Source organism: Rana temporaria, chromosome 11, assembly GCF_905171775.1.
Source record: "Rana temporaria chromosome 11, aRanTem1.1, whole genome shotgun sequence".
NCBI lineage: Eukaryota > Metazoa > Chordata > Amphibia > Anura > Ranidae > Rana > Rana temporaria.
The window spans coordinates 27346551-27373902 of record NC_053499.1 but is presented as its reverse complement, the minus strand read 5'-3'; the positions used below and the strand labels follow the sequence as shown (position 1 = coordinate 27373902).

General features: G+C 46.7%; 1 protein-coding gene across 1 annotated transcript; it reads left to right on the top strand.

Moving 5' to 3' along the window:
- LOC120917177 (NADH-cytochrome b5 reductase 2) lies at nt 1–27352 on the top strand. The gene is made up of 9 exons (XM_040328279.1): nt 1–108; nt 5043–5189; nt 6595–6667; nt 7958–8064; nt 10800–10929; nt 14001–14084; nt 22513–22598; nt 25017–25116; nt 27008–27352. Exons 1-9 carry the CDS (start codon nt 106–108, stop codon nt 27178–27180), a joined length of 903 nt encoding a protein of 300 aa, XP_040184213.1. The 5' UTR covers nt 1–105; the 3' UTR covers nt 27181–27352.

Below are 27352 nucleotides of genomic sequence, written 5' to 3'. Positions count from 1 at the left end.
TAAATGGGCGGGGCAGACAGAGGACTATAATCATGAGCCTCTTGTAGGATGTGCCTGGTGTCTTGATGTGAGAAGCACCCCCATCTGACTGTGCAGGAATACACAATGGTGAGTTACTTATTTAGAGATTCATTTAATTCAATCCTGATTTGTTGTTTTAATACTTGTGATTTAACCCTTCAACTTCTAATATACTGCAGATATCTCAGATCTCTGCAGTTCCATGCTGTACACCTGTATATACTGTGCCTGCTGTGTTTCATGTCTGCAGATTGCATGGTATTTGCATGCTTGTTGCAATAATCTTTTTGAACACAGTAGAAATAATGACTATGGCCCGGATTCAGAAAGAATCGCGTAAGTTTGGGCGGGCGTAGCGTATCTCATATACACTACACCGTCGTAACTTAGAGAGGGAAGTACTGTATTCAAAAACAACTTGCGTCCTAAGTTACGGCAGCATAGCGTATATGGGCCGGCGTAAGCCCGCGTAATTCAAAGTAGGTTGGTAGTGGGCGTGTTTTATTAAAATGAACCGTGACCCCATGCAAATGAGGGGCCGAACGAACGGCGCATGCGCCGTCCGTGGACGTATGCCAGTGCGCATGTGCAGAATCATGTCGCAAATACTCAATGCTTTCGACGTGAACGCAAACTACGCCCAGCCCCATTCACGTACGAATTACGCAAACGACGTAAACCACGTAAAATTCGACGCTGTTCCGACGTCCATACTTAACATTGGCTGCGCCTCATATAGCAGGGGTAACTATACGCCGGTCATAAGCCTTACGTAAGCGACGTATATTGATACGCCGGGCGCAAGTACGTTTCTGAATCAGCGTATCTAGCTCATTTGCATTATCTACGCGTAAATCTTCGGAAGCGCCCCTAGCAGCCAGCGTAAATATGCACCCAAGACACGACGGCGTAAGAGACTTGCGTCAGTCGTATCTTGGACAAATTGTAACGTAAATGCCTTTCTGAATAGGCGTATAGATGCGACGGCGCAGATTTGGACTTACGACGGCGTATCTGGAGATACGCCGTCGTAAATCCTTTCTAAATCCGGGCCATTGTTCTTTGTAGCTTCTGCAGGTTGCATCATATGTACATAGTGCAATTCTAATTGTATTGCTATATTAATGATTATTGCATGGTCATTTTTTTTATTTTATTTTTTTTGTGATTGCAATGCATGTTTATTTGGTTGCTGCCTGCAGGTGAATGGTAATTTTTGATCATTGCAATATACATGGTTACAGTTATCATCACCATAATAGAATTAGAACTGTTACAGTAATGTAGATCTTTAATGTGATCAGATTGATACAATGAAACAAAATGAGTGCAGACAGTGATACACATAGGAAGAGTGAGATCTGTGCATCCAGCAGGCGGTCAGAGGAAGCGTGTGTCCCCATCAATGTATAAACATGTTCATTGTGAATGCAGCACGTCATGTGTGAGCGAGGGGGCGTGTCTGGTGTGATGTATAGGAAGAGAAGGGTGAGCTTCTATTGGCCGCTGTCAGGTTATGAGGTGGTGTCAGGCCATGGGATGGAACTGGGGGAGGATTCTGGGACATTCCATAGATATAGATATAGAGCAGCATAAAATAGTATAATATGGATTTCTCTCTCTCTGTATAATCATTACAGAGGATTGTATTAAACTCAATCACCTAGCCAGGGCTGGCGGATTAGCAGGAACACCTTTTTAATTCTCAAATACACAAATACCTCTCAGATTACTAAAAAGCAGGTTTTGTACCAGATTTTACCAGTGCAAAGAGTACCTGTCACCTATTCCCCACTGATTTTTATTATTTAGTATTTATCTACAGAGAGCGTTTAGCATGCAGCACAGTATTTTTCATGATTGAAATCAGTTCCCAAAACAAGTGCTTGCCATAGATGCACTTGGAGGCTGCGATCACGCCTTTGAAGAAGACAGCAAGGTGTGTGTTACACTTGAGGTGCCATTATTTGTTTATGGTACCTCAAACGTGGGAAGCAGTCATGCGACAAAACGCACATTGCAAAAATGTGTGAGGCTCACTTCCAAAAAGGATGCAGCAGCAAAAACACACAAAAATCTGCAAAACAAAAAAAAACACGCACATGAACTTTAATGGCATCCAAGTCTTATGCCGCATACAGAGGGTCGTTTTTTGTGATAGAAAAAAACGACGTTTTATGTAATGGAAAAAAAACAACGTTTTTCAAACTTCATTTTCAAAAACGATGGAGCATACACACCTTCGTTTTTTCCAAAAGCTCTAGCAAAGCGCGGTTACGTTCAGCAAGTACGACGGCACTCTGTTCCATTCAAACTCGCGTTCTAACTTGCTTCTGAGCATGCGCAGGTTTAAAAACATTGTTTTAAACATCGTTTTAGCCTACACACGGTCATTTTTTATGACACAAAAAACGACGTTTAGAAAAACGACACAAAAAATTGAAGCATGCTTCAAATTTTTTTTTGTCGTTTTTCAGAAGACATAAAACAACGTTTTCCCCACACACGGTCATTTAAAATGACGTTTTTAAAAACGTTGTTTTTTTACATCACATAAAGTGACAGTGTGTACGGGGCATCAGTCCGTAGGCAGAGGCGGCTCTAGGCTTTGCGAGGCCTTAGGCAAAACTTGACATGGGGCCCCACTCTCGCCCGTGATGGGAAAAATAATTCAAGGACAAGAGCCTCATCCCCACAACCCTGGCCGGTGGTTGTGGGGGTCTACGGGCAGGGGGCTTATCAGAATCTGGAAGCCCCCCAGATCCTGCTCTTTAATAGCGAAGGGGCAGGAGCCACCCGGTGATGTCACCTGGTGAACCCGCCCCCTTGTGATATCATTGACTGAGGGCATGGTGGGTCATTGACGTCACAAGGGGTGGTATCACAGATATTCACTGGTTGTTAGGGATGCTGGCGGCCCCCCAGATCCTGCTCTTTAATAGCTAAGGGGCAGGAGCCACCCGGTGATGTCACCTGGTGAACCCGCCCCCTTGTGACATCATTGACTGAGGGCATGGTGGGTCATTGACGTCACAAGGGGTGGTATCACAGATATTCACTGGTTGTTAGGGATGCTGGCGGCCCCGCTCCTGAGTCAGGGCTCTTAACGCTGGCTGAGCACAGCAGCGTTAAGGTCCCCAGTCCCTCAAAACTGGGGTAATGCATTGGGTAAGTTAGGCGGCCGCGAGGCCCCTGTAAGTTTCCAGGTCTTAGGCGACCGCCTAATTTGCCTAATTAAAGAGCCGCCTCTGTCTGTAGGGTTCAATATTGAGTTGGCCCACACTATGCAGCTGGAAGAGAAGGCCTGGCTCGCATTCTCCACTCTAATTCATCCCAAAAGTGTTCTATCAGATTGAGGTCAGGACTTTGTGCATGCCAGTCAAGTTCCTCTCCCCCAAACTCGCTCATCCATGTCTTTATGGACCTTGGATAAAGGACATTGCTTTGTGCACTGGTCAGCAGTAATGTTGGAATAGGAAGGGGCCATCCCCAAACTGTTCCCACAATTCTGGAAGCATGAAATTGTCCACACGTCCCCGTGTGGAAGGGGCCTTATGCTGCATTCACACTTCAGCATTTTGAATGGTATGCAGATTTTCTGCGATTCTAACCACCATTTGAAAGCGCTGATGCGTGAATAACAAATCGCAGGACTCACATTTAAGATGCCATAAAATCACGGTGCAGGTCTGCCGCGATAAATCGCCCTGCAATCGTGGCAACCTGCATCGTGTGAAGCATGTCACCCAAAAGTAGCTCCTGAACTTTTTTTGGGGCTATATGCTTCGTGCGATGCGGGTTGCCGCGATTGCAGCACGATTTCCCTCGCAACAATCGTGGCAGACCCGCACCGCCATTTTAGGTGTCATTTTTTTTTTTAAATCCACCTGCAAGAGAAAGTCATAATGAGCTAGTATGCACAGCATAATAGCTCATTATGTGTCACTTACCTGAGAACGAAGCCCATGAAGTCCGCCTCGGTCCCGTCCACCGCCGCCGCCATGTCCCCTGGAGCTTCTTCCTGGTTTTCGCTGCTCCGGCGCTGTGATTGGCCGGAGCGGCGATGACGACACTCCCAGTTAATGCCATTCACAAAAACGGCACTGCTCAGTGCGCCTGCGCCGTTGTCTACGGCGCGCATGCCGTTTCTGTGGCTTAAGGAGATATTTCTTGCACCTACAGGTAAGCCTTAATCTAGGCTTACCTGTAGGTGCAAGTTGCAAGAGTGGGTTTACAACCACTTTGAGCAAAACACCCATCGCTTAAAAAAGTACGAGCTTGTTTTTTAGCAGATTACAGACATTTTACTGCTTTTCATTGGTCACTTGTCAACTCCAAATGCCTGTACAAAAACGCCATAAAAGCGCCTGTAAAAATAGCAACTCCTAGGTGTGAATGGAGCCTAAACGCTATACTGTATGTTCATATTTTATAAAAGCATTGATAATGGGAAAAAATCTCAGTAAGGCCCCATACACACGAGAGGATTTATCCGCAGATACGGTCCAGCGGACCGTTTCCACGGATAAATCCTCTCAAAGATTTCCGCAGATTTCTATGCGATGGAGTGTACACACCATCGCATTGAAATCCCCGCGGAAATCCTCTGCCGATGACGTGTCGCGCCGTCGCCGCGATTATGACGCGGCGACGGGCGCGACGCTGTCATATAAGGAATTCCACGCATGCGTCAAATCATTACGACGCGTGCGGGGAATCCCTTTGGACGAATGGATCCGGTAAGTCTGTACAGACGAGCGGATCCATCCGTTGGAATGGATTCCAGCAGATGGATTTGTTGTGCAGCACAGCAAATATTCGATCTGCTGAAATCCATCCCAGAGGAGATTTCTCCGCGGAAAAAGATCCGCTGGCGTGTACACACCATAGGATCTATCCGCAGAAACCCATTTGCTGGGATTTATCTGCGGATGGATTCTATCGTGTGTATGGGGCCTTAGAGTTATGTATATTTTTATATCTGCATTTTCCCCCATGTCACAATCTCTCTTTCTTATCAGGACGCCATGGTGATAATAGCACTGGCTGTGGTCATAGTGAGCACTTTATTATTCATGATTAAATCAATGGGAACACAAGAAAAGAAGGAACCGGTCACCCTCCTGGATCCTAACACCAAGTATCCTCTTCCTCTTATTGAAAAACAGGTACAAAGCTTACAAACTTCCCTTTACTCTTTATTGTAGTGCAATCAATAGAAACTAAATGTGATCACATAAGCGCAGTGAAATTTGTAAGTATATGCATGAAGTAGAGAATTAAAAAATGCGGAGGATAGGGTAAAGCTAGATACGCACTGCTGCAATATGATTTTGATCTGACTTTCAGAGCGATTATGTAGTTCTAATTGGATGCAGCTTGGATGCAGATTTTAGGTTTTAATATTCTATTGGGCCAAGATCGCACTGAAATAGCATCAAAGTAGTACGGGAACCTTTTAAAAAATTGATTCATGCTGAATTTTCTAATCAAAAAGATACATTGAGTCTGGTAAGCACATTCCCCATCTGTGCACTTTGGGTGTCGTATCCTAGATTGTGGTGAAGGAACGAGTTTGCACTTCCCGGCTAATTAATTACATTACAGCAAGAATCTTCATTTTTTGTTGGTGAATGGACTTTGGAATTTAATCACTTCATTTGGGATTTTTTCTACCATTGGGACTATGGCCCGGATTCACGTAGAGCGGCATATCTTTAGACCGGCGTAGCGCATCTCTTAGGCCCCGTACTCACGACCAAACATGTCTGCTGAAACTGGTCCGCAGACCTGTACAGACCTACCGTACATGTCCTGCCGCCCGCCATCCCTCGCATGCGTCGAATGACTTTGGCGCATGCGTGGAAGCATTTTAAAGGCAGGCCGCCCACGTCGCCGCGTCATTGTCGCGGCGACACCGCGTCATCGACGCGGCGACACCGCGGACACGCCCCGCGGACCTCTGTTCGATGGTGTGTACAGCCATCGAACAGAAGTCCCCGGGCAGACATATCCGATAAAAACGGTCCGCGGACCGGTTTCATCGGACATGTCTGCTCGTGAGTACAAGGCCTTAGGGGAGCAGCTTAGATTTATATAGATACATTTTTTGAAATAATCAATTTGTCACGTGGCGCGGATTTCACTATATCCACCAGCAGTGATCATTGTATTTTGCTGGTGGGGAAGGCTCCATCACACTCCCTGCTGTCAGAACACAATAGCGCTGCTGCTGATTCCCCCATCAGCATTGACGGTATTGATGGGGGGAATCAAGCAACTTTTTTTTCCTCAACCCATGGTTGAAGGCAAGAAAATTGTGTAATGTATGGCCTGCCTATGTATTTACTAATAGTTATTGGGCACTACAAGTTTAGCTACAATAGCCTTAGGCCTCTAGTATTAATTATTATAAACCAGTCTTTTAAAAATCATGGCATCATCTATAGCTATGTGACTTGGGTCCCATATGGGATCCTGGGCACTGTAATCTACTTCTTATTACTCTCAGTAATATATTTTATTGGGGGGGTTGAATTGTTTTGTTGACACATTAATATTGCTTTCTTGCAGGAAATCAGTCATGACACCAAGAAATTCCGATTTGGTCTACCATCATCGGAGCACATTTTGGGACTTCCTATAGGTAAAGATGATGAGATTGATGCCTTTGAAAGGAGAAAACAACATCAAGATACATGCCACAGCAAATTATTATCAATATTAACCTGGGGTCTTCATATTTATTATGACCATTATGAGGGGTCCTCAATCTCCCTGTTGGATTTTTTTTTTATATATATATATGTAAATAGGAGGAGTTAATAATTAGTGGCAAAGTTCACACTTAGGCCCAGATTCTCGTAGATCGGCGTATCTTTGTGCGGGCGTAACGTATCCTAATTACGTTACGCCTCGGCAACTTAGATGGGCAAGTACAGTATTCTCAAAGCACTTGCTCTGTAAGTTGCGGCGGCGTAGCATAAATAGGCCGGTGTAAGCCCGCCTAATTCAAATTTGGAAGATGTGGGCGTGTGTTATGTAAATGTTATGTGACCCCACGTAAATGATGTTTTTTACGAACGGCGCATGTGCCGTCCGTGGACATATCCCAGTGTGCATTGCTCCAAAGTACGCCGCAAGGACGTATTGGTTTCCAGGTGAACGTAAATGACGTCCAGCCCCATTCGCGAACGACTTACGCAAACGACGTAAATTTTTCAAAATTCAATGCGGGAACGACGTCCATACTTAACATTGTTACGCCGCATGTACGCCTCATATAGCAGGGGTAACTTTACGACGGGAAAAGCCTAACGTAAACAGGGTATCTGTACTGCGTCGGCCGGGCGTACGTTCGTGAATTTGCGTATCTAGCTGATTTACATATTTCTAGGCGTAAATCGGCGTACACGCCCCTAGCGGCCAGCGTAAATATGCAGTTAAGATCTGACGGCGTAAGAGACTTACGCCGGTCGGATCTAATAGAAATCTATGCGTAACTGATTCTAAGAATCAGGCGCATAGATACGACGGCTCAGACTCAGAGATACGACGGCGTATCTGGAGATACGCCGGCGTATCTCCTTTGAGAATCTGGGCCTTACTTTATACCATGATGTCTGTCTATTAGCTATAGACCACAGAATGTTCACATAAACATAGGGCTTGATTTACTAAAACTGGAAAGTACAAAATCTAGTGCAGCTTTGTGGTAGCCAATCAGCTTCTAACTTCAGCTTGTTTAAATAAGCTTTGACAATAAAATCTGGAAGCTGATTGGTTTCTAAGCAGAGCTGCACCAGATTTTGCACGCTCCAGTTTTAGTAAATCAACTGAATTTCTAGATATCTACAATTCTCTAGCAAAATCTAAAAAGTTTGCATTTTTTTTTTTTATTGAATATAACACTTTTATTACATATAATTTTTTAAAGGACAGCACATCTACCTCTCAGCTAAAGTCAATGGCAGCTTGGTGGTTCGGGCGTACACCCCGGTGTCCAGTGATGAGGTGAAAGGTCACGTTGATCTGGTTGTAAAGGTAAAATTTCTTTATGTAGATACGAGTAAAGCTACAGGTAGTACCAGGGGCGGACTGACAACTCATGGGGCCCCCGGGCAATAGGAGATTATGGGGCCCCGGGGAAATAGGAGATTATGGGGCTCCGGGGAAATAGGAGATTATGGGGTCCGCAGGCAATAGATTATAGGGCCACACAGTATACACACACACAGACAGTATACATACACAGTATACACACACAGTATACACATACATACGCAGTATACACACACTATACACACACTATACACACACACACACACACACACACAGACAGTATACATACACAGTATACACACACTATACACACACAGTATACACATACACACACAGACAGTATACATACACTATACACACACACTATACACACACAGTATACACATACACACACAGACAGTATACATACACACTATACACACACTATACACACACAGTATACACACACAGTATACACACACACACACACTGAAAAGGTACCGGAGAGGCGGGGCAGCTATAATCTTGGGATTTTTTAAAAAACACACATTTTTCCATACTGTCCCTGGTTTTACTGAGGCTGGCAACCCTGATGAGGCCTCCTAGTAGCATGGTGCCCTCAGGCAGTGCCCGATTTATCAGCCGCCCCTGGGTAGTACTGAACAAGAGAGTACTGGGTTGGGAGGCGGGGAGAATTTGTCCTCTTCGTTGGTGTAAACCAGTGTTTCCTAATCTTTTCTCACAAGATCCTATAAAAATATGCAAAATCTTGTGTCTCCCTAATCTGAAATCAGAAGCCCCTTCCTCCTTTGACAGGAGTTTCCGAAATCCCACCATTCCACATCAGAGTCCTTGATCCTATTCTTTTATGTCAAAGTCCTTCACAATGGAGTCCTCAGCCCCCCCCCCCCCCCACTTTCACATCAGGGTTTTACCCTATGGGCTCTTTCACACGGAGTGCCCGTTCAGGCCTGCCTGCCAGTTTTTTTTGCGGACCTGTACGGGCGCTCCGTGCTCCTCTATGGAGCCGCGGATGTCAGCGGTGACATGCCCGCTGACATCCGACCCGCTCCGCCAAAGTGTGACAGGGGAAAAACCTACTTTTCCATCCGTCAATTGGATCGGGTGAACACGGACAGACGGTTCGTGTTCATCCGATCCCCCTATAGGGAGGAGTGGAGAAAAGACACGTCGGTCCCTGCATAGTGTCATTCGCCGGCTCAGCGGGGATCAACGGAGCGATCCCCGCTGAGCAAGCGGAGGTGCACGGGGCGGATCATTACTGATCCGCCCCGTGTGAAAGAGGCCTTTGGCTGTGGTTGCATGCCAGTTGGCAGGAGGCAGAGGATGCGCTGCCCTGAATTATTGCCCACATCTTTATGATGCTTGCTATTGGCCTGCCTGCACCATGGAAAAGCATAACACTGTGCAAAAATAATAAGGAACACAGCAGGGCACCTCTGATGAGCCCAGATGGCAGCCAAGGGTGCCACAACATCCTAACTGATAAATGCTAGTGTAAATAATATCTAGTGTAATGCTGGTGTCTCTGAATAGTGATCCATCCCTAATATAACCTCATTCAGAGCAGGACTTGCCGTCAGCAATGGGTGGTGAGCTTTATATATCCATCTGCTCCCTGGTCAGACCTGTGATCACAGAGCATGGCAGAGGAAAGGAAGTTGTCGGTATTACTTCCTTTAAGATGTTATTCTCCCAAAAAATAAAAAATAAAAGGTTGCGCACTTAGATTTGTTTACTATGATTGCTTTTGCAGTACATTTGGCTAGGACAGGGTTTGACAAATTTGCTTGGAATCTAGGAGCCAGCTAAAAAAGTTAGGAGCCAGAAAACGCGCCCGTCCCGGCGAGCTTGTGCGCAGAAGCGAACACATACGTGAGCAGCGCCCGCATATGTAAACGGTGTTCAAACCACACATGTGAGGTATCACCGCAATTGGTAGAGCGAGAGCAATAATTCTAGCCCTAGACCTCCTCTGTAACTCAAAACATGCAACCTGTAGATTTTTTTAAACGTCGCCTATGAAGATTTTAAAGGGTAAAAGTTTGTCGGTATTCCAGGAGCGGACGCAATTTTGAAGCGTGACATGTTGGGTATGAATTTACTCGGCGTAACATTATCTTTCATAATATTAAAAAAAATGGGGATAACTTTACTGTTGTCTTATTTTTTAATTTTAAAAAGTGTAATTTTTTCCCAAAAAAGTTTGCTTGTAAGACCGCTGTGCAAATACGGCGTGACAGAAAGTATTGCAACGATCGCCATTTTATTCTCTAGGGTGTTAGGATAAAAAATATATATAATGTTTGGGGGTTCTAATTGGAGGGAAGAAGATGGCAGTGAAAAATAGTGAAAAATGACATTAGAATTGCTGTTTAACTTGTAATACCAACGGCTCACCACCAGATGGCGCCAGCTCACAAGCCAAGTCGCCAGGACTCCATTTCTAGTCGCCATTGCGACCTGGCGCCCGGGATTTGTCGAGCCCTGGGCTAGGAAGTCAAGTTTGCCTTTGCATTAAATTACTCAGTTACAAATTATATGACGCAATAAAAGAGACATGTATCCCCTTTAAATTTTCCTGTAAACTGTCCATAGACCAGGATGCACCTTCCTGTGAATGTCACCATTTGGAATCTGGTGTTTGAATCCGGATCTTATTGGTATCTACTGCAGGTTTTTGAGAAATTCTAACAATAGTTGGTTCTGTCTTTCAGGTTTATTACAAAAACGTGAACCCCAAATTTCCAGATGGAGGAAAAATGTCCCAGTACTTGGACAACTTAAAAATAGGGGACACTATTGACTTCCGGGGGCCTAATGGTCTTCTAGTCTACAAAGGAAAAGGTATGTAAAAGGGAAAACTTTCCTAAGTGATACATGGGGGGGGGGGGGGATAGAACCTGCTCTATTTTTTCCTGTTGTGTTTCCCGTCAGTCTTTTTCTCGTCGCGAAAACCGCTCGTGTGTATGCTTTTCCGAGGGGAAACAAGTATGAGAATGGAGCGCTCGTTCTGGTAAAACTAGCGTTCGTAATGGAGATAGCACATTTGTCACGCTGTAACGGACTGAAAAGCACAAGGCTAAAATGCGCAAATCGTCTCTCACCAAACTTTTACTAACACGAGGATAAGCAAAAGCAGACCAAAGGGTGGCGCCTTTTGAATGGATCGTCCCCTTTATAGTGCCGTCGTACGTGTTGGACGTCACCGCGCTTTGGTCGAGAGTTTTTTTGACTGAACGTGTGTATGCAAGACAGGCTTGAGAGGAATCACGTTGGTAAAAAAAGTCGGGTTTTGGCATGTCGGGAAAACCGATCGTGTGTACCGTGTCAAAGCTTAATTGAACAAGCTGAAGTTAGAAGCCGATTGGCTACCATGCACAGCTGCACCAAATTCTAATGCTCCAGTTTTTGGAAATCTCCCCCATATATTCTGTTGTTGGTTTATTCTCATTATGCAAATGGTAGTTACTTGGTTGTCATGTTGACCCTCTGGCTTTAATACTTTGAGTTGATGACCCAGAAAAAGTATAGAGATAATGGGCCAGATTCTCATACATTTACGTTGCTCCTGGGCAGCGTAATGTATGTGCTGTACGCTACACCGCCGCAGGTTTACATCCTGATTCTCAGAACACTTACCTGTAAACTTGCGGCGGTGTATCGTCAAATCGCTCGGCGCAAGCCCGCCCAATTCAAATGGGGCGGGCACCATTTAAATTAGGCGCGCTCCCGCCCCGAGCGTACTGCGCATGCTCCGTCGGGTAAATTACCCGACGTGCATTGCGCTAAATGACGTCGCCCCGACGTCATTTGCTTAGACGTTTACGTAAATGGCGTCCAGCGCCATTCACGGACGTCTTACGCAAACAACGTAATTTTTTTTAAATTCGACGCGGGAACGACAGCCGTACTTAACACTGGTTGCCCCTCATAATAGCTGGGGCAACCTTACGCGTCGCATTCGCTACGGAAACGACGTAAATTCTCAGCGTCGACCGCGCGTATGTTCGGGAATCTTGCGTACTTACCTCATTTGCATAGACGACGGGGAAAACGACGATGCGACACCTAGCGGCGGGAAAAAAAATTGCTTTTAAGTAGGGCTGTGCGTTAAACGCGATATTAACGGCGTTAACGCAAACCCATGTTAACGCAGTCAATATTTTTATCGCGCGATTAACGCAGAAGACCTCGGGGTGGACGTGCAGAGTGTGCAGCGGCGCGGCGTGGCTTACCTTCTCGCTGGATTCACAGGCAAGTTACTCACCTTGTCCCTGGATCCAGCGATGCCACCGCTGTGTGATCGAGCGGGTCCTCCTTGCTTGGCGGGTCCTCCTTGCTTGGCGGGTCCTCCTCGCTTGGCGGGTCCTCCTCGCTTGGCGGGTCCTCCTCGCTCGGCGGGTCCTCCTCGCTCGGCGGGTCCTCCTCGCTCGGCGGGACCTCCTCGCTCGATTCACAGTGCCTGTGTGCCGCCGAGCTCCGTTCCCTGCGACGTTACGACGCACGGGAGCGGAGAACGGCGCCAAATTCAAAAAAGTAAACAAACACAATACACACAGTATACTGTAATCTTATAGATTACAGTACTGTATGTAAAAAATACACACCCCCCTTGTCCCTAGTGGTCTGCCCAGTGTCCTACATGTTCTTTTATAAAATAAAAACTATTCTTTCTGCCTGAAAAACTGTAGATTGTCCAAAAGTGTCCCTTTATGTCAAAAATGGTTTTAGATCAGCTAGAAAACAGCGATCATAAATTATAATCACTTGCAGAATTGTGCGATATTTGTGGGGAAATTCGTCATAAATTAGATAGATTAATCGTGAGTTAACTATGACATTAATGCGATTAATCGCGATTAAAAATTTTAATCGTTTGACAGCACTACTTTTAAGATCTGACAGCGTAAGAGCCTTACGCCTGTCAGATCTAATGGGTATCTATGCGTAACTGATTCTAAGAATCAGTCGCATTGATACCCGGGGCCAGATGAGGAGTTACGACGGCGCAAATGGTGTTGCGCCGTCGTAACGCCTTTGAGGATCTGGGCCAATGACTTCTGACTTTACTCTGAGTATCCATAACAGCATACTTGTTCCAGGGCAATGACTTGGAGTACTGAAGGCAGAGGATCAGTGGAAGGAGTGATTTTCCCTTTACATACTTTGGCTCATCTCTCTGCTTTTATACAGTGGTAGTGTTTTTTTTTGCTCCTTCTTGGACTTTTTGCACACAGGGACATTTAACTGTTGTGGGTCCCTCCCCGTGTTTTAGTACACCTAGGAGGGATAGGCGCAGCATCCAGTCCCACAGCCTATGAAAAGTCAGTGGAAAGTGGTGGCTTGGTGGGGCTGAACGCTGTACCAAGTGATACCCATGTTTAGGGCTGGACAAAAACAGTATATAAACTGTACGCAACTGCACGAAAAAAAGCCTTCCCCTTACATCAGAGTCCCTAGAGAGCCCCTCCCCCCCTACATCAGGGTCCCCAGAGAGCCCCTCCTTACCTCAGAGTCCCCAGAGAGTCGCTCCTTACATCAGGGTCACAAGAGAGAGGGCGGGTAGTGAGAGATAATGTAATCTCTCTGCTGCCCGCGGCGGAACAGTGAGGCCTGAACAGTGGTGATGTAGGGTGGGTGGTGAGAGATGATGTAATCTCTCTGCTCTCACACCTGCCCAGCTCTTCCATGCTGCCTGCCCGCTCTCCGGCTCTCCCGTGCTGCCTCGCCGCACAGCTGTAGAGAGGCCACGGCCTGGTATTGGGCCGCAGCCCTGTGGTTGGGGGCCTCTGGGCTATGGGCCCCAGATTCAGGGGCTAAAGCACCAAAAGCCCCCCCCCCCCAGTGACTCCATTGGCTGTCACTGAAACCGGCCCTGTATACAAAGCTTTCTGTAATCACTGGTTTTCTTGCAGGTAAATTTGCCATCCGACCGGACAAAAAGTCTGAACCTCAACTAAAGACCACAAAACACATTGGGATGTTGGCTGGGGGGACTGGTAAGTGCTGAGATGACCTCTTACCTGATCCATGCCTTGATATGACCAGTTTAGTGACATTTATTTCTGATAATGAAGCACAACTTCACCTGCATATCTGCATTCCAAAAGCATGTATAACGTTTAGGCCCCTTTCAGACTGGGGCGGGAGCCGCGGTGGCGGTATAACGCCGCTAAAAATAGCGGCGCTATACTGCCGGAATTGCCGCGGGTATCAGCCGCTAGCGGTGCGGTATTAACCCCCGCTAGCGGCCGATAAAGAGTTAATACCGCCCGCAATGCGCCTCTATAGAGGCGCATTGCGGGCGGTATTGCCGCGGTTCCCATTGTTTTCAATGGGAAGGAGCGGTGAAGGAGCGGTATACATGCCGCTCCTCTCACCGCTCCAAAGATGCTGCTGACAGGAGATTTTTTTGTCTCCCGCCAGCGCATCGCCTCAGTGTGAAAGCCCTCGGGCTTTCACAGTGAGTCTGCAGTGAAGGAGTTTTTCAGGCGCGATAGCAGCGCTATTTTTAGCGCTGTACCGCCTGAAAAACTCCTCAATGTGAAAGGGGCCTTACCCGCACTGGTAAAAATGGTTATAATAGGAGAGGTGGGGGTTCCCTTATCTCCCCCTTTTCTTGCCAGCTGCACTGCATGCACAGATAAGGGTCTTTTATGGATTTTGGGGGTCCCCCAAACCATTTTTTAGCGTAGAGTCGGGCCTTGTATACATTTTGGGGGGGCCCCACACCAAAAACAAAACAAAAGATGTGGGGACCCCCCAAAATGTATACAAGGCTCTAAGGTCTGGAATGGAGTTTAAAGGGAACCCTATGCTAAAAAATTGTGTGGGGCCCCCCCAAAATACATAAGAGACCCTTATCTGTGCATGCAGCGCAGCTGGCAAGAAAAGGCGGAGATAAGGGAACCCCCACCCTACTGAGCCATACCAGGCCACATGCCCTCAACATGGAGGGGACACTTGCCAGGGAGGGACACCTCCTGGCAAAGCACAATGTCCCTATGTTTATGAGGACAAGGGCCACTTCCCCACAACCCTGGCCCAGGTGTTCTGGGGGTGCGGGGGAGGTAGCTTATCGGCATCTAGAAGCCCCCTTTAAGCAGTGTTAATTTAGTTTACTAAAATGACTCAAACATTTTAGTCGACTAAATGAATACTATTTTAGTCGACTAAAATACGACTAAAATTAAAACAATTGAGAAGACTAAAATACGATTAAAACTAAAATGCCATTTTAGTCAAAAGACTAAAACTAAATTGAAATTTGACTTTAACACTGGTCTGTAGTGCATGTTCATACCTCAATAACCTTAAATAATAACATGATGAATGATAAATGGTTTTCAATATTTTTTTACAAATATGTGAAAAGTGTGGCGTGCATTTGTATTCAGCCCCCTTTACTCTGCTACCCCAAACTAAAATCTAGTGGAACCAATTGCCTTCAGATGTCACCTAATTAGTAAATAGAGTCCACCTGTGTGTAATTTAATCTCAGTATAAATACAGCTGTTCTGTGAAGCCCTCAGAGGTTTGTTAGAGAATCTTAGTGAACAAACAGCAAATTTCAAGGGGTATGAATACTTTTTCAAGGCACTGTATCAGGATCTAGCAGCGGAGACACAAGGTAGTTAAAGAAAGCAAATAGGTGTATGCTGAGGTAATTATGATTTTATTTATGATGCTTATTAAAATGTGGCACTTTAATGAACTTTATTCACAATAAACTAAAAATATGTAAGCTGCCTTTAATTGTACTGTAACTCCTTACCCTATTCTAATCCCTAACCTAATTCCTAATTCCAAACGAACCTTTTCTGCAGCATGCTAGCTGTATGCTGTGCCCAAACCAGTGGTGCAGAAAACAGTCTGGTGATAAACATTGGCAGTGCCAATTCATTGCCACTTAAAACGAATGATCCGTAGACATTTTGATAAATTGAGTCTATTGTGTATAAGATTGATGGATTAAACTGTAATTGCCCGTATTTACCATTGGGCAACAAGGCATTCAATTTCAGTGAGAACTTTCTGGGTGATCGGTTTACAAACATTTGGTTTCAAAGGAAGAAAAAAAGAAATAAAAAGGTTAAAAAACAAAAAAAAACTGTAGATGAAGCCCTGGTTCACACCAGTGCGGCTTTGAAATCACGCTACTTCAGCACGCTTTCAAAGACGCACATCAGTGCAATTTGGACCTGTAAATTTGTTGCGGCTTGCCACTTCAGTTAACAGAAGTCAATGCAAGTCCAAATTAAATCTTAAAAAAGTAGTGTAGGAACCTTTTTCGGAGTCGCAATGATTTGAACGGTTCCATTGCCGGTGTCCTGTCGGTATGGGTCCCCTGTAGGATAATGCCCGGGCAGCCAACGAAAATCTCTAAGGATGAACAGCTGTTCTGTACTAAGGATGAGCTCCGGCGTGTTCGCATAGAACACGTGCGGAGCCCGCCAGGAAGTCGGCACCCGCGCTGCGCTAATCACAGCCAGGCAGACATTTCCCGATGCTCGGCTGCAGAGATCGGGAAATGTCTGCCTGGCTGTGATTAGCGCAGCGCCGTGCACACTTCCTGGCGGGCTCCGCACGTGTTCAATGCGAACACGCCGGAGCTCATCCTTATTCTGTACCTGTATACGGCGCATGCGCAATCGACACGCCGCTCGCTCCCGATGCTCGGGGCGAGTTATTCATTGCATACAACAAGGGACGGAATACAACAAGGGACGGAATACAACAAGGGGCGGATGCTTTTCTCAAAGGGGGCGGATGTATTCTTGTGCAGTGCTCTTTTGGGGAATGGTTTTCTCAATAAGTTACACGTCTTTACGGGGCGTATAATAGTGTACTTACAAAAGTGTGCAAATAAGAGGGTCCGTCAATGAATCTGCAACAAAACATCAAAAGTCCCACTAATACTGTGGGAAATAGCTTGTGTTATGTAGTTAAATAGGTCCTGCAAACCCGCCCTTCAGTTGTGTAAACACACCCCGCAAAGACGTGTAGTTTATTGAGAAAACCATTTCCCAAAAGAGCATTGCACAAGAATACATCCGCCCCTTTGAGAAAAGCATCCGCCCCTTGTTGTATTCCATCCCTTGTTGTATGCAATGAATGACCCGCCCCGAGCATCGGGAGCGAGCGGCGTGTTGATTGCGCATACGCCGTCTACATACCTCCCAACTTTCTGAGATGGGAATGAGGGACACCTATCAGCAAAAGTATGCAGGCATAGGACACACCCCTTGCCACGCCCCCTTAAAGCAGAATTGTACAAAAAAAAAAGATTGGTTAAACCCACAAGTGCTTTTTTTTCCACTACTATTTCTTTATATTGGCTTTTGGAATTTACAAATGCAGCAATTTAGAAATCAGATGAAAGGTTTAGCTCTGGGAAACACTTTTTGATAGATAAAAAGTGCATTTTATATACATCTATATAGATCAGACCAAAATGAGGGACAAATGAGGAGAATGAGGGACAGAGGGACATTGCTCCAAATCAGGGTCAGTCCCTCGAAATCAGGGACAGTTGGGAGGTATGCGTCTACAGGTACAGAACAGCTGTTCATCCCCAGATTTTCGGCGGCTCCGTTTGCGCATGCGCTGCGCCTGCGCAGTCCAGCCTGGGCATTATCCGATGGGGAACCCATACCGACAGAACACCGGCAATGGGGTGCATCTTTGGCAGTTCAAATTCTGGATGGACCCTCTGCACACTACTATACATCATTTCCAGCAAACTATGCAATGAAAAACAGGGATATTTAGTTCACACCTATTGCAATACATGTTTGAGCTGGCCAACTGCGTCAAAGTAATCCCCCTTCTGGCCAGTCCTACACTGCTCTGCCACTTCAAATTCTACAGTGGACACCATGCCAACACGGGCATAAAGCCCCAAGATGGGGAACCTAGTCACTGTCCCCCACCTTGGGTCTTTATGCCCCGTGTTGGCATGGTGTCCACTGTAGAATTTGAAGTGGCAGAGCAGTGTAGGACTGGCCATACGAGGGATTACTTTGACGCAGTTGGCCGGTTTAAACAAGTATTGAAATGTGTGTGAACTAAATATCCCTGTTTTTCATTGCATAGTTTGCTGGAAAGAGTGTATAGCAGTGTGCAGAGGGTCCATCCAGAATTTGTAGTGTGAATATGTGGTCACACACCTTTAGCACCTGATTAAATACATGTACAAGCTATTGGGATTTGAGCACAGGTATATCTTTTCTCTTTGACAATTCAAAATCGCACGATAAATCGCAACTGTGTGAGCCAGCTAAATCCCATGCGAAGTCAAAGGAACACTTGTACTAACAACCTCCATTGTTATGGTCACCACACTCCTGTTACAGGTCATTAGGCAACAGAGTAATGCTGGCCATACACAGTTGGAATTTTGTTCAAAATTGATTGTCTTTTAAATGTTTGTTCAATTTAAGGTGCTCCAGACCATATGATTTTCAACCATAAATCAATGATGGGTCGATGGGAAAGGATGCAAGTACTTATAGAGCGCTGTCAGCAGGGCTGGACTGGGACAAAAACTTGGCCCTGGACTTCATCCAGACTGGCCCACTTTGACAGGTTTCTCCCATGGCGGCCGGACAACTCCCGCACCCCCCCCCCCCCCCGGGCCACCCAAGCCCCCTCTCCCCCTTCACCTGCCACTAGCCGTTCTACTTTATTAGCGCTCTCAGTAATCAGCACTCTGTAACAGAACTGTCCTGAACGTCCCACTCTATGATCTGACACCCCCCTCGCTTTCGTTTCAGTACAAGTCTGTGCAAGGACATGTGACCAGGGGTGTGACTGCTACTCAGCTATGCCAGCACAGAGCACTGGAGTGGGAGGCCAGGAAGCAGCATTTTAGGGCATTTTCTAGCAAAAATCAGTCACATATCATGACAAGCAGGGTTTCAGGGCTGTAAGGAGATAAAAAGGTGTGAGGCCTCGTACACACGACCGAGAAACACATTGTTTTGCTCGTCGAGTTCCTTGTGAAGCCGTCGAGAAACTCGACGAGCCAATTTTCTCCATTCCCGTCAAGGAAATAGAGAACATGTTTTCTTTTTGGCTCGTCGAGTTTCTCGACAGTTTCCTCGATGAAAATGTACACACTGTCTCCTCGGCAAAAAAATATCTCCCAGCAAGTTTCTTGCTGTTTTTTGCCAAGAAACTCGGTCGTGTGTACGAGGCCTCAGGCTTCAATTGAGCTTTTATTGATTTCAGATCACATTGACTAGAGGCTGTATATGTCCATATCTGACATCTTACTATTAGTAAGCCCTATTAGTATTAGAGACTGATGCTATTAGATTGTAAGCTCTTCTAAGCAGGGCCCTCTTACACGGGCGGATCAGTAATGATCCGCTCCGTGTGTCCACAAAGCTCAGCGGGGATCCTCCGTGAAATCCCCGCTGAGCTGGCAGCTGACAGGGCGGTCCCCTATGGGGTATCGGATGAACACGGACCGTATGTCTGTGTTCATCCGATCCGGCAGACGGAAGAAAAATAGGATTTTCTTCCGTCCGCAAATGCGGATCTTTGCGGAGGCGGACAATTACGGGTGTCAGCAGATGGTCATCCGCTGACACCCGCAATCACATAGGGACCCATGTATGTCCCGTTTTCATCCGCAACGGACGGATGAAAATGCGGACATACGGTCCGTACGTGTGAAAGGGCCCTAAATCCTCTTGTATTGTAACTGTGTTGTCTCCCTTTTATATTGTAAAGTGCTGCGTAAACTGTTGGCACTATATAAATCCTGTATAATAATGTGCACAGTTCGAGGTACTCTGTAAAATGCTTTGCAATATGTGGATGTTGTATGTACAGAAAATTTCATAAATTATATATTTTTTGAGGGGTGATTAGTAAATGTTTTTAGCGTAGGCTTTAAGCTGATTTATAAAAGGTAGTCTATGATTCTCAGTAGCACATAGTGAATAGTTTAGGCCAGAAATGCTTTCATGTTTGCACAAGGCCAAAGGTCTTACTCAGCAGGTTCCTGGTTCATGTGAGGCGGCACGTAGTCCCTGTGATCATGGAAGGGCAGAGACAGACACATTCCTTTTTTTTCTATAACAAACATGTCATACTTACCTCCGCTGTGCAGTTCGTTTTGCACAGAGTGGCCCCCGATCCTCGTCTTCTGGGATCCCTCGGCGGCTGTCTCGGCTCCTCCCCGCAAGAGCTAACCCCCTTCTGGGAAGCGCTCTCCCAAGGGGGTTAGCTTTCGGGCACGCCGTAGCCGCCGACTGTATCACTTGGCCCCGCCCCCGGCTGTTGTAATATATGTTGTAATATGTTGCCCCATTTGTGTGGGATGTTATATATATGTTATATATATATATATATATATTATAAGTCTAAAATTGACCAGGCCAGATTTCAAACCGGTAATTACATGTTACACTTCAAAAGACGCTTGTCACAGGATAAGTCTAGTTTGCACATCAAACCTGTAATTACATGTTACACATCAAAAGAGGCTTGTCTAATGCCACTCTTAGGCCGGGTACACACGAGCAAACATGTACGATGAAACCGGTCCGTCGGACCGTTTTCACCGTACATGCCTGCCAGAGGGCTTCTGTACGATGGTTGTACTAACCATCGTACAGAAGTCCGCGCGTAAACAATACGCGGGGCGTGTCCGCGCCGTCGCCGCGACGATGACGCGGAGACGTGGGCGGGCCTGCCATTTAAAGGCTTCCACGCATGCGTCGAAGTCATTCGACGCATGCGAGGGACGGCGGGCGCTCGGACATGTACGGTAGGTCTGTACTGACGACCGTACATGTCCGAGCGGGCAGGATTCCAGCGGACGGTTTTATATAAAACACGTCCAGGAATATTTGCCCGCTGGGAAAAGGCCCGGCGGGCAAATGTTTGCTGGAATTCGGCCCGCTCGCGCCTACACACGACCGAACATGTATGCTGAAACTGGCCCGCGGACCAGTTTCAGCATACATGTTTGGTCGTGTGTACGGGGCCTTAAAGACAGGATGGGTCAGTTTTTACACATCAAACCAATCAAACAATTACTCAGGTCACATGCAATCTAATTATTTATTAGAGGGAGCTTATTAGTATGCAAGAATGCATACTAATTAGTGACTCCGGCTGGGAGTGACAATTACCATATTTATCGGGGTATTGCGCGCTCCGGCGTATAGCGCGCACCCCCAAAGTGTACCCGACATTCCTGTAAAAAAAGATTTTAGTACTTACAGTTTTGATTTCTTGCGCGGCGTCCATCGGCGGCCTCGTCGGGTCCGGCGTCCTTCTGCGGCGTCCTCCCCGCTCGATCCCCGCTTTCCCGCGCCCAGTTTGAATACTGCGCCGGCATATACTGAGCGCAGTACTCTCGTGTATAGTCGGGCAGGCTCGGCTACTCTCGCGCTCACGTCCTGTACGTCCAGGACGTGAGCGCGAGAGGAGCCAAGCCTGCCCGACTATACACGAGTGTACTGCGCTCGGTATATGCCGGCGCAGTATTCAAACTCGGCGCAGGTATCGGCGTATATCGCGCACCCTTGATTTTGCCCTGATTTTCAGGGCATAAAAGTGCGCGGTATACGCCGATAAATACGGTATATAATGTTTGGGGGGTCTGATTAATTTTCTAGCAAAAAAAATGTGATTTTTACATGAAGGAGAGAAGTGCCAAAATAGGCCCGGTTGTCAAGTGGTTAAAATGTTTTTTGCTTTTTTTGCCTCACAGTGTGTTGGATTTATTGTGTGCATTTCCGTGCATTTAAACACGTGGCATTGTGCTGAAAAAAAAGTAGTGAATGCTGTACTTTTTTTTAGTGCGGAGCAAACGCACTGGTGTGAACTGCTTGAATAGGAAACCATTATTTTTGCTTGCCATGCATTGGGAATGCGCTCATAAACACACCCAGGGCATCTGATATGAATGAACCCTAAACAGGGCTGGACTAGGACAAAAATTTGTCCCTGGACTTCATTCAGACTGGCCCACTTTGACAGGTCTCTCCCATGGGGGCGGGACAACTCCTGCACCCCCGCCACCCAAGCCCCCTCTCCCCCTTCACTAGCCGTTCTACTTTATTAGAGTAGAATGGCTGGTACTGGTACTTTTATAGGCAGTACCAGTGGGGAAGCTAGAGGGAGAGGAGGTGAGTGCTGCGGGAAGGGAGAGACAGAGGAGCGGAGGGGGGCGGTGGTCCGCTGTCACTGAAGCCGGCCCACTGAGCCATCGGCCCACCGGGAAACTCCCTGTAGTCCCAATGGCCAGTCCATCCCTGACCCTAAATTAAAGTTTTGGTGCCTGGAGATCTGCTTCAAATGTTTATTTGTACACCAAAGAATTGATAGTATAAATGAGTAGATTTCCTTTAATTGTTAGGAAGGTGGACAGATATATTTAACCCTTTCTTTTCTGTTTTACACTAGGTATCACTCCAATGCTGCAGCTGATCCGTCACATTACTCAGGATCCTAACGATGACACAAAATGTTATCTTATCTTTGCTAATCAGGTAATAGAAAACTTCTTCCATCCTAAAACTTGCCAATACAGCTATATAGAATATTTTAAGGAAAAGGCCCTTCTCCACCTTCTCTGTGGTCATTATTGACCTTGTGAGGCCCCGTACACACGTCCGAGGATCGAGTTCGAGTTCCTTGTGAAGCCGCCGAGGATCTCGGCGAGCCAAGTTTCCCCATTGACTAACGAGGAAATAGAGAACATGTTCTCTATTTGGCCCGACGAGATCCTCGTCGGTTTCCTCGGCCGAAAGTGTACACACGGCCGGGTTTCTCGGCAGAATCCAGCTCCGATCGAGTTTCTGGCTGAATTCTGCCGAGAAACTCGGTCGTGTGTACGGGGCCTGACCGTTCGAGGCTCTGTCACAGGGATGTAAATATGGCACAGGATTCTCCAAATTTCGTGTTTTGTAGACCTAGATTGGGGCCTGGAATTTGAAGGTCCCAAAATTTCCGAGGTGGGACCGAACCTTCAATCCTGCGTCCTTCCTGGCTGGGTGCCTGCAGCCAGGAAGGGTGACAACTTGAGAGACAAGACCCTATGTTGGGGGCACTTCTTGGCCATAGGACTGGCCAAGTCAGGACAGCTATGCGCGTCCAGAGAGTCTGAGAAAGCTGAGCTGACTATTGAGTCCACAGAGGGGGCTGAAGGGAGTCTGAGTTCCTGAGACGTGTAAGGCCTTGTACATACAATGGGCCAGATTCTCAAAGGCGTTACGACGGCGCAACACCATTAGCGCCGTCGTAACTCCTCATCTGGCCCCGGGTATCTATGCGACTGATTCTTAGAATCAGTTGCGCATAGATAACCATTAGATCTGACATGCGTAAGGCTGTTACGCTGTCAGATCTTAAAAGTAATTTTTTTTCCCGCCGCTAGGTGTCGCATCGTCGTTTTCCCCGTCGTCTATGCAAATGAGGTAAGTACGCGAGATTCCCGAACCTACGCGCGTCCGACGCTGAGAATTTACGTTGTTTCCGTAGCGTACGCGACGCGTAAGGTTGCCCCTGCTATTAGCAGGGGCAACCAATGTTAACTATGGCCGTCGTTCCCGCGTCGAAGTTTAAAAAAAAATACGTTGTTTGCGTAAGACGTCCGTGAATGGCGCTGGACGCCATTTACGAAACCGTCTAAGCAAATGACGTCGGGGCGACGTCATTTAGCGCAATGCACGTCGGGTAATTTACCCGACGGAGCATGCGCAGTACGCTTGGCGCGGGAGCGCGCCTAATTTAAATGGTGCCCGCCCCATTTGAATTGGGCGGGCTTGCGCCGAGCGAATTAACGATACACCGCCGCAAGTTTACAGGTAAGTGTTCTGAGAATCAGGATGTAAACCTGTAAACCTGCGGCGGTGTAGCGTACAGCACATACATTACGCTGCCCAGGAGCAACGTTAATGTATGAGAATCTGGCCCAATCAGTCCAAACCGATGGAAACGGACTATAGTTCAGTTTCATCGGTCCAAACCGACCGTGTGTACGCCCCATCGGTCTGTTGTCCTTCGATCCAAAAAAAGAGAACTTGCTTTAAAATTGAACCGATGGACGCCTGACCGATAGGTCAAAACCGATGGTTGGTACGCAAAAGCATCGGTTCCAAACCCACGCATGCTCAGAATCAAGTCGACGCATGCTTGGAAGCATTGAACTTAATTTTTCTCTGCACGTCGTTGTGTTTTACGTCACCGCGTTGGACTGTGGCTTCTTGTGATGGTGTGACAACAATGCTGCACTGCTTCTGAATACAGAGCAGAGTTGCCACTCTCATGTAGGCTGTGCCTGCTTGTACTACAGCGTGATGGAAAAATGTTGCATGAGATGTGGCTATCAACATTCTCATTGTTGATTCTCAAGCATGTAGCTTGTCAATCAGCACCTGGCCACACCTAGACCTGCCCACTGCTTTCTGGATTGACAGCACTGCCTCTGTTACTGTGACATCCCACTGTGAGCTGCAGTGTCTGGGAGGGGGAGCATATGAGATTTAAATGAAGGAGGATTAGCTGTCAGGAAAGGTAAAAAAAAAAAAATTATTTTATGAGGATTGTGTATAATTTGGTACGTCCCGAGGCTGGAGCCTTTAGTTGTACTTTTAAATTTTTTCCTGAAATAAACCTAATTTTCATAAAAAAATAGGGTTCCAGGAGTATCATATTATGTTAGTTACCCATTTACATCCCATGACGTCGCCCTGATTTTTTATAAGAGCTGAACTCTAGCTGTATTCTTTAATTGTCATCCACTTGGCTGTGCAGTGTGTGGGGCTGTGTAAATCACATGATTGGATGGGAAGAAGTAAAAAAATTTGGGCAGGTAAAATAGATCACACAAATGTATATTATCCTTGTATTTAGCCGTTTGCCTACCTGTTATTGTCCTTATGTCATTTCCCCGTGTTTACCTGTAGACTGAAGAGGACATTCTGTTGCGTGCAGAACTGGAGGCTGCAGCCAAGAGTCACCCGGATCAGTTTAAGCTGTGGTACACTCTGGACCGGACTCCTCAAGGTAAGACCAAGCAGGGTTATTTAACCACTTCCATACCAGGCACTTACGCACCTTCCCGCCCAAGCCAATTTTGAGCTTTCAGCACTGTCGCACTTTGAATGACAATTGCGCGGTCCTGCGACGTGGCTCCCAAACAAAATTGGCGTCCTTTTTCCCAACAAATAGAGCTTTCTTTTGGTGGTATTTGATCACCTCTGCGATTTTTTTTGCGCAACAATAAAAAAAGACTGAAAATTTTGAAAGAAAAATACGTTTTTATTTTTTTCTGTAAATTTTTTTGTAAATAAGTACGTTTTCTCTTTCAATTACGGGCACCGATATGGCGGCACTGATGGGCACCGATGAGATGGCACTGATGGACATCGATGAGGTAGTACTGACGGGCACACATAGGCGGCACTGATGGGCACACATAGGCGGCACTGATGGGCACACATAGGCGGCACTGATGGGCACACATAGGCGGCACTGATGGGCACACATAGGCGGCACTGATGGGCACACATAGGCGGCACTGATGGGCGCACACAGGCGGCACTGATGGGCACTCATGGGCGGCACAGATGGGCACTCATGGGCGGCACTTATGGGTGGCACTGATGGATACTTATGGGTGGCACAGATGGGCACTGGGCATGGATGGGCACTGATGGGGTGGCACTGATGGACACTGTGGGGTGGCACTGATGGACACTGTGGGGTGGCACTGATGGACATTGTGGGGCAGCACTGATCTACCCATGTTGCCAGTCAGTGCCCATTTGTGGGCACTGATTGGCATCTTTTTTTTTTAAAAAAAAGCTTTTCTTTTTTTTTTTTTAAGACTTTTTTTTTTTTGTGCATGCTTTTTTTTTTGTTTGGCCCACCCTGGTGGTCCAGGGTGGGCATCCCTGGTGGTCCAGTGTGGCGATCTGAGGGGGGGCTGCGCTGATAAACAATCAGCGCGAACCCCCCCTGTCAGGAGAGCCGCCGATCGGCTCTCCTCTACTCGCGTCTGTCAGACGCGAGTGAGGAAGAGCCGATCAACGACTCTTCCTGTTTACATCGGGATCAGTCGTGGTTGGACACGGCTGATCACGTGGTAAAGAGTCTCCGCCGGAGGCTCTTTACCGAGATCGGAGATGCAGGGTGTCAGACTGACACCCCGCATCACCGATCGCCGCGCTGCGCGCCCCCACGGGCGCGCGTGGCATGAAATCCTGCAGGACGTCCATGGACGTCCCGTCAGGATTTCAGAACCACTTCCCGGACGTAAATCGGCTATAGGCCGGGCGGGAAGTGGTTAATCAAAAATTGGCATGCTGTGTTGATTTTAAAGGTGTTGTAACCTAAAATCAAGTGGCACCCCAAGTGGATCTTTTGAAGCACTAGTCTACATGTCTTGTAACCATCCTGGTCCATTGCACCCCCTAGTTCTTCTCTCCTCTTGTGATGGTGGCAAGGGTTGCAGGTAGGCCACAGAAATACATTGGGGGCTTGTCTGATTTTTTTTTGATTGTGGCAGATAAAAGTAATTAGGCTTGTCAAACAAACTAGTGGCACTCCCATCCTCCAATGTCATGCATCAGTTTAATGGGGAGATATGCAATTAGCGGACCTCCAGCTGTTGCAGAACTACAAATCCCATGAGGCATAGCAAGGCTCTGACAGCCACGAGCATGACACCCAGAGGCAGAGGCATGATGGGATTTGTAGTTTTGCAACATCTGGAGGTCCGCTAATTGCATATCCCTGTGAGAGCTGCCCTGCTGTTTGAACCTTTGAATTACTCTTCAATAGAGTCCAGCTCTGTATGAATACCTTATTTCTTTGGGCCGAATATACACGGTATGGTAGTTGACAAACTATGTTCATGTTCAAAGAGTTTTATATACGATTTTTCTTTTTTCAGGCTGGAAGTACGGCTCTGGCTTTGTCACGGCAGATATGATTAAGAAGCACTTGCCTTCTCCTTCTGATAACCCACTTGTGCTAATGTGTGGACCCCCTCCCATGATCCAGTTTGCCTGTCAGGACAACCTGACCAAGCTTGGCTACCCTGAAGACAGAAGGTTCGCCTACTAAAAACTCAACAAACCACTGGTGCTACTGTGCCAAACAACCCGAATGCTGGCAACTGAGAATATTAATGATACCTCAAATTTGGCAGATAGCCACGTGTTGATCTAAGGCCAACTCCATCCAAAGCTGATAGTTTCCCCTCACAACAAGCCAGATTAAAGAGGTCGCCTTGTCA

Excerpts from the sequence above, each read along its gene's own strand:
- LOC120917177 (XM_040328279.1), top strand. Across the intron at positions 6,668-7,957 it reads CATTTTGGGACTTCCTATAG|GACAGCACATCTACCTCTCA; the intron begins GTAAAGATGATG and ends AATTTTTTAAAG. Across the intron at positions 8,065-10,799 it reads ACGTTGATCTGGTTGTAAAG|GTTTATTACAAAAACGTGAA; the intron begins GTAAAATTTCTT and ends TCTGTCTTTCAG.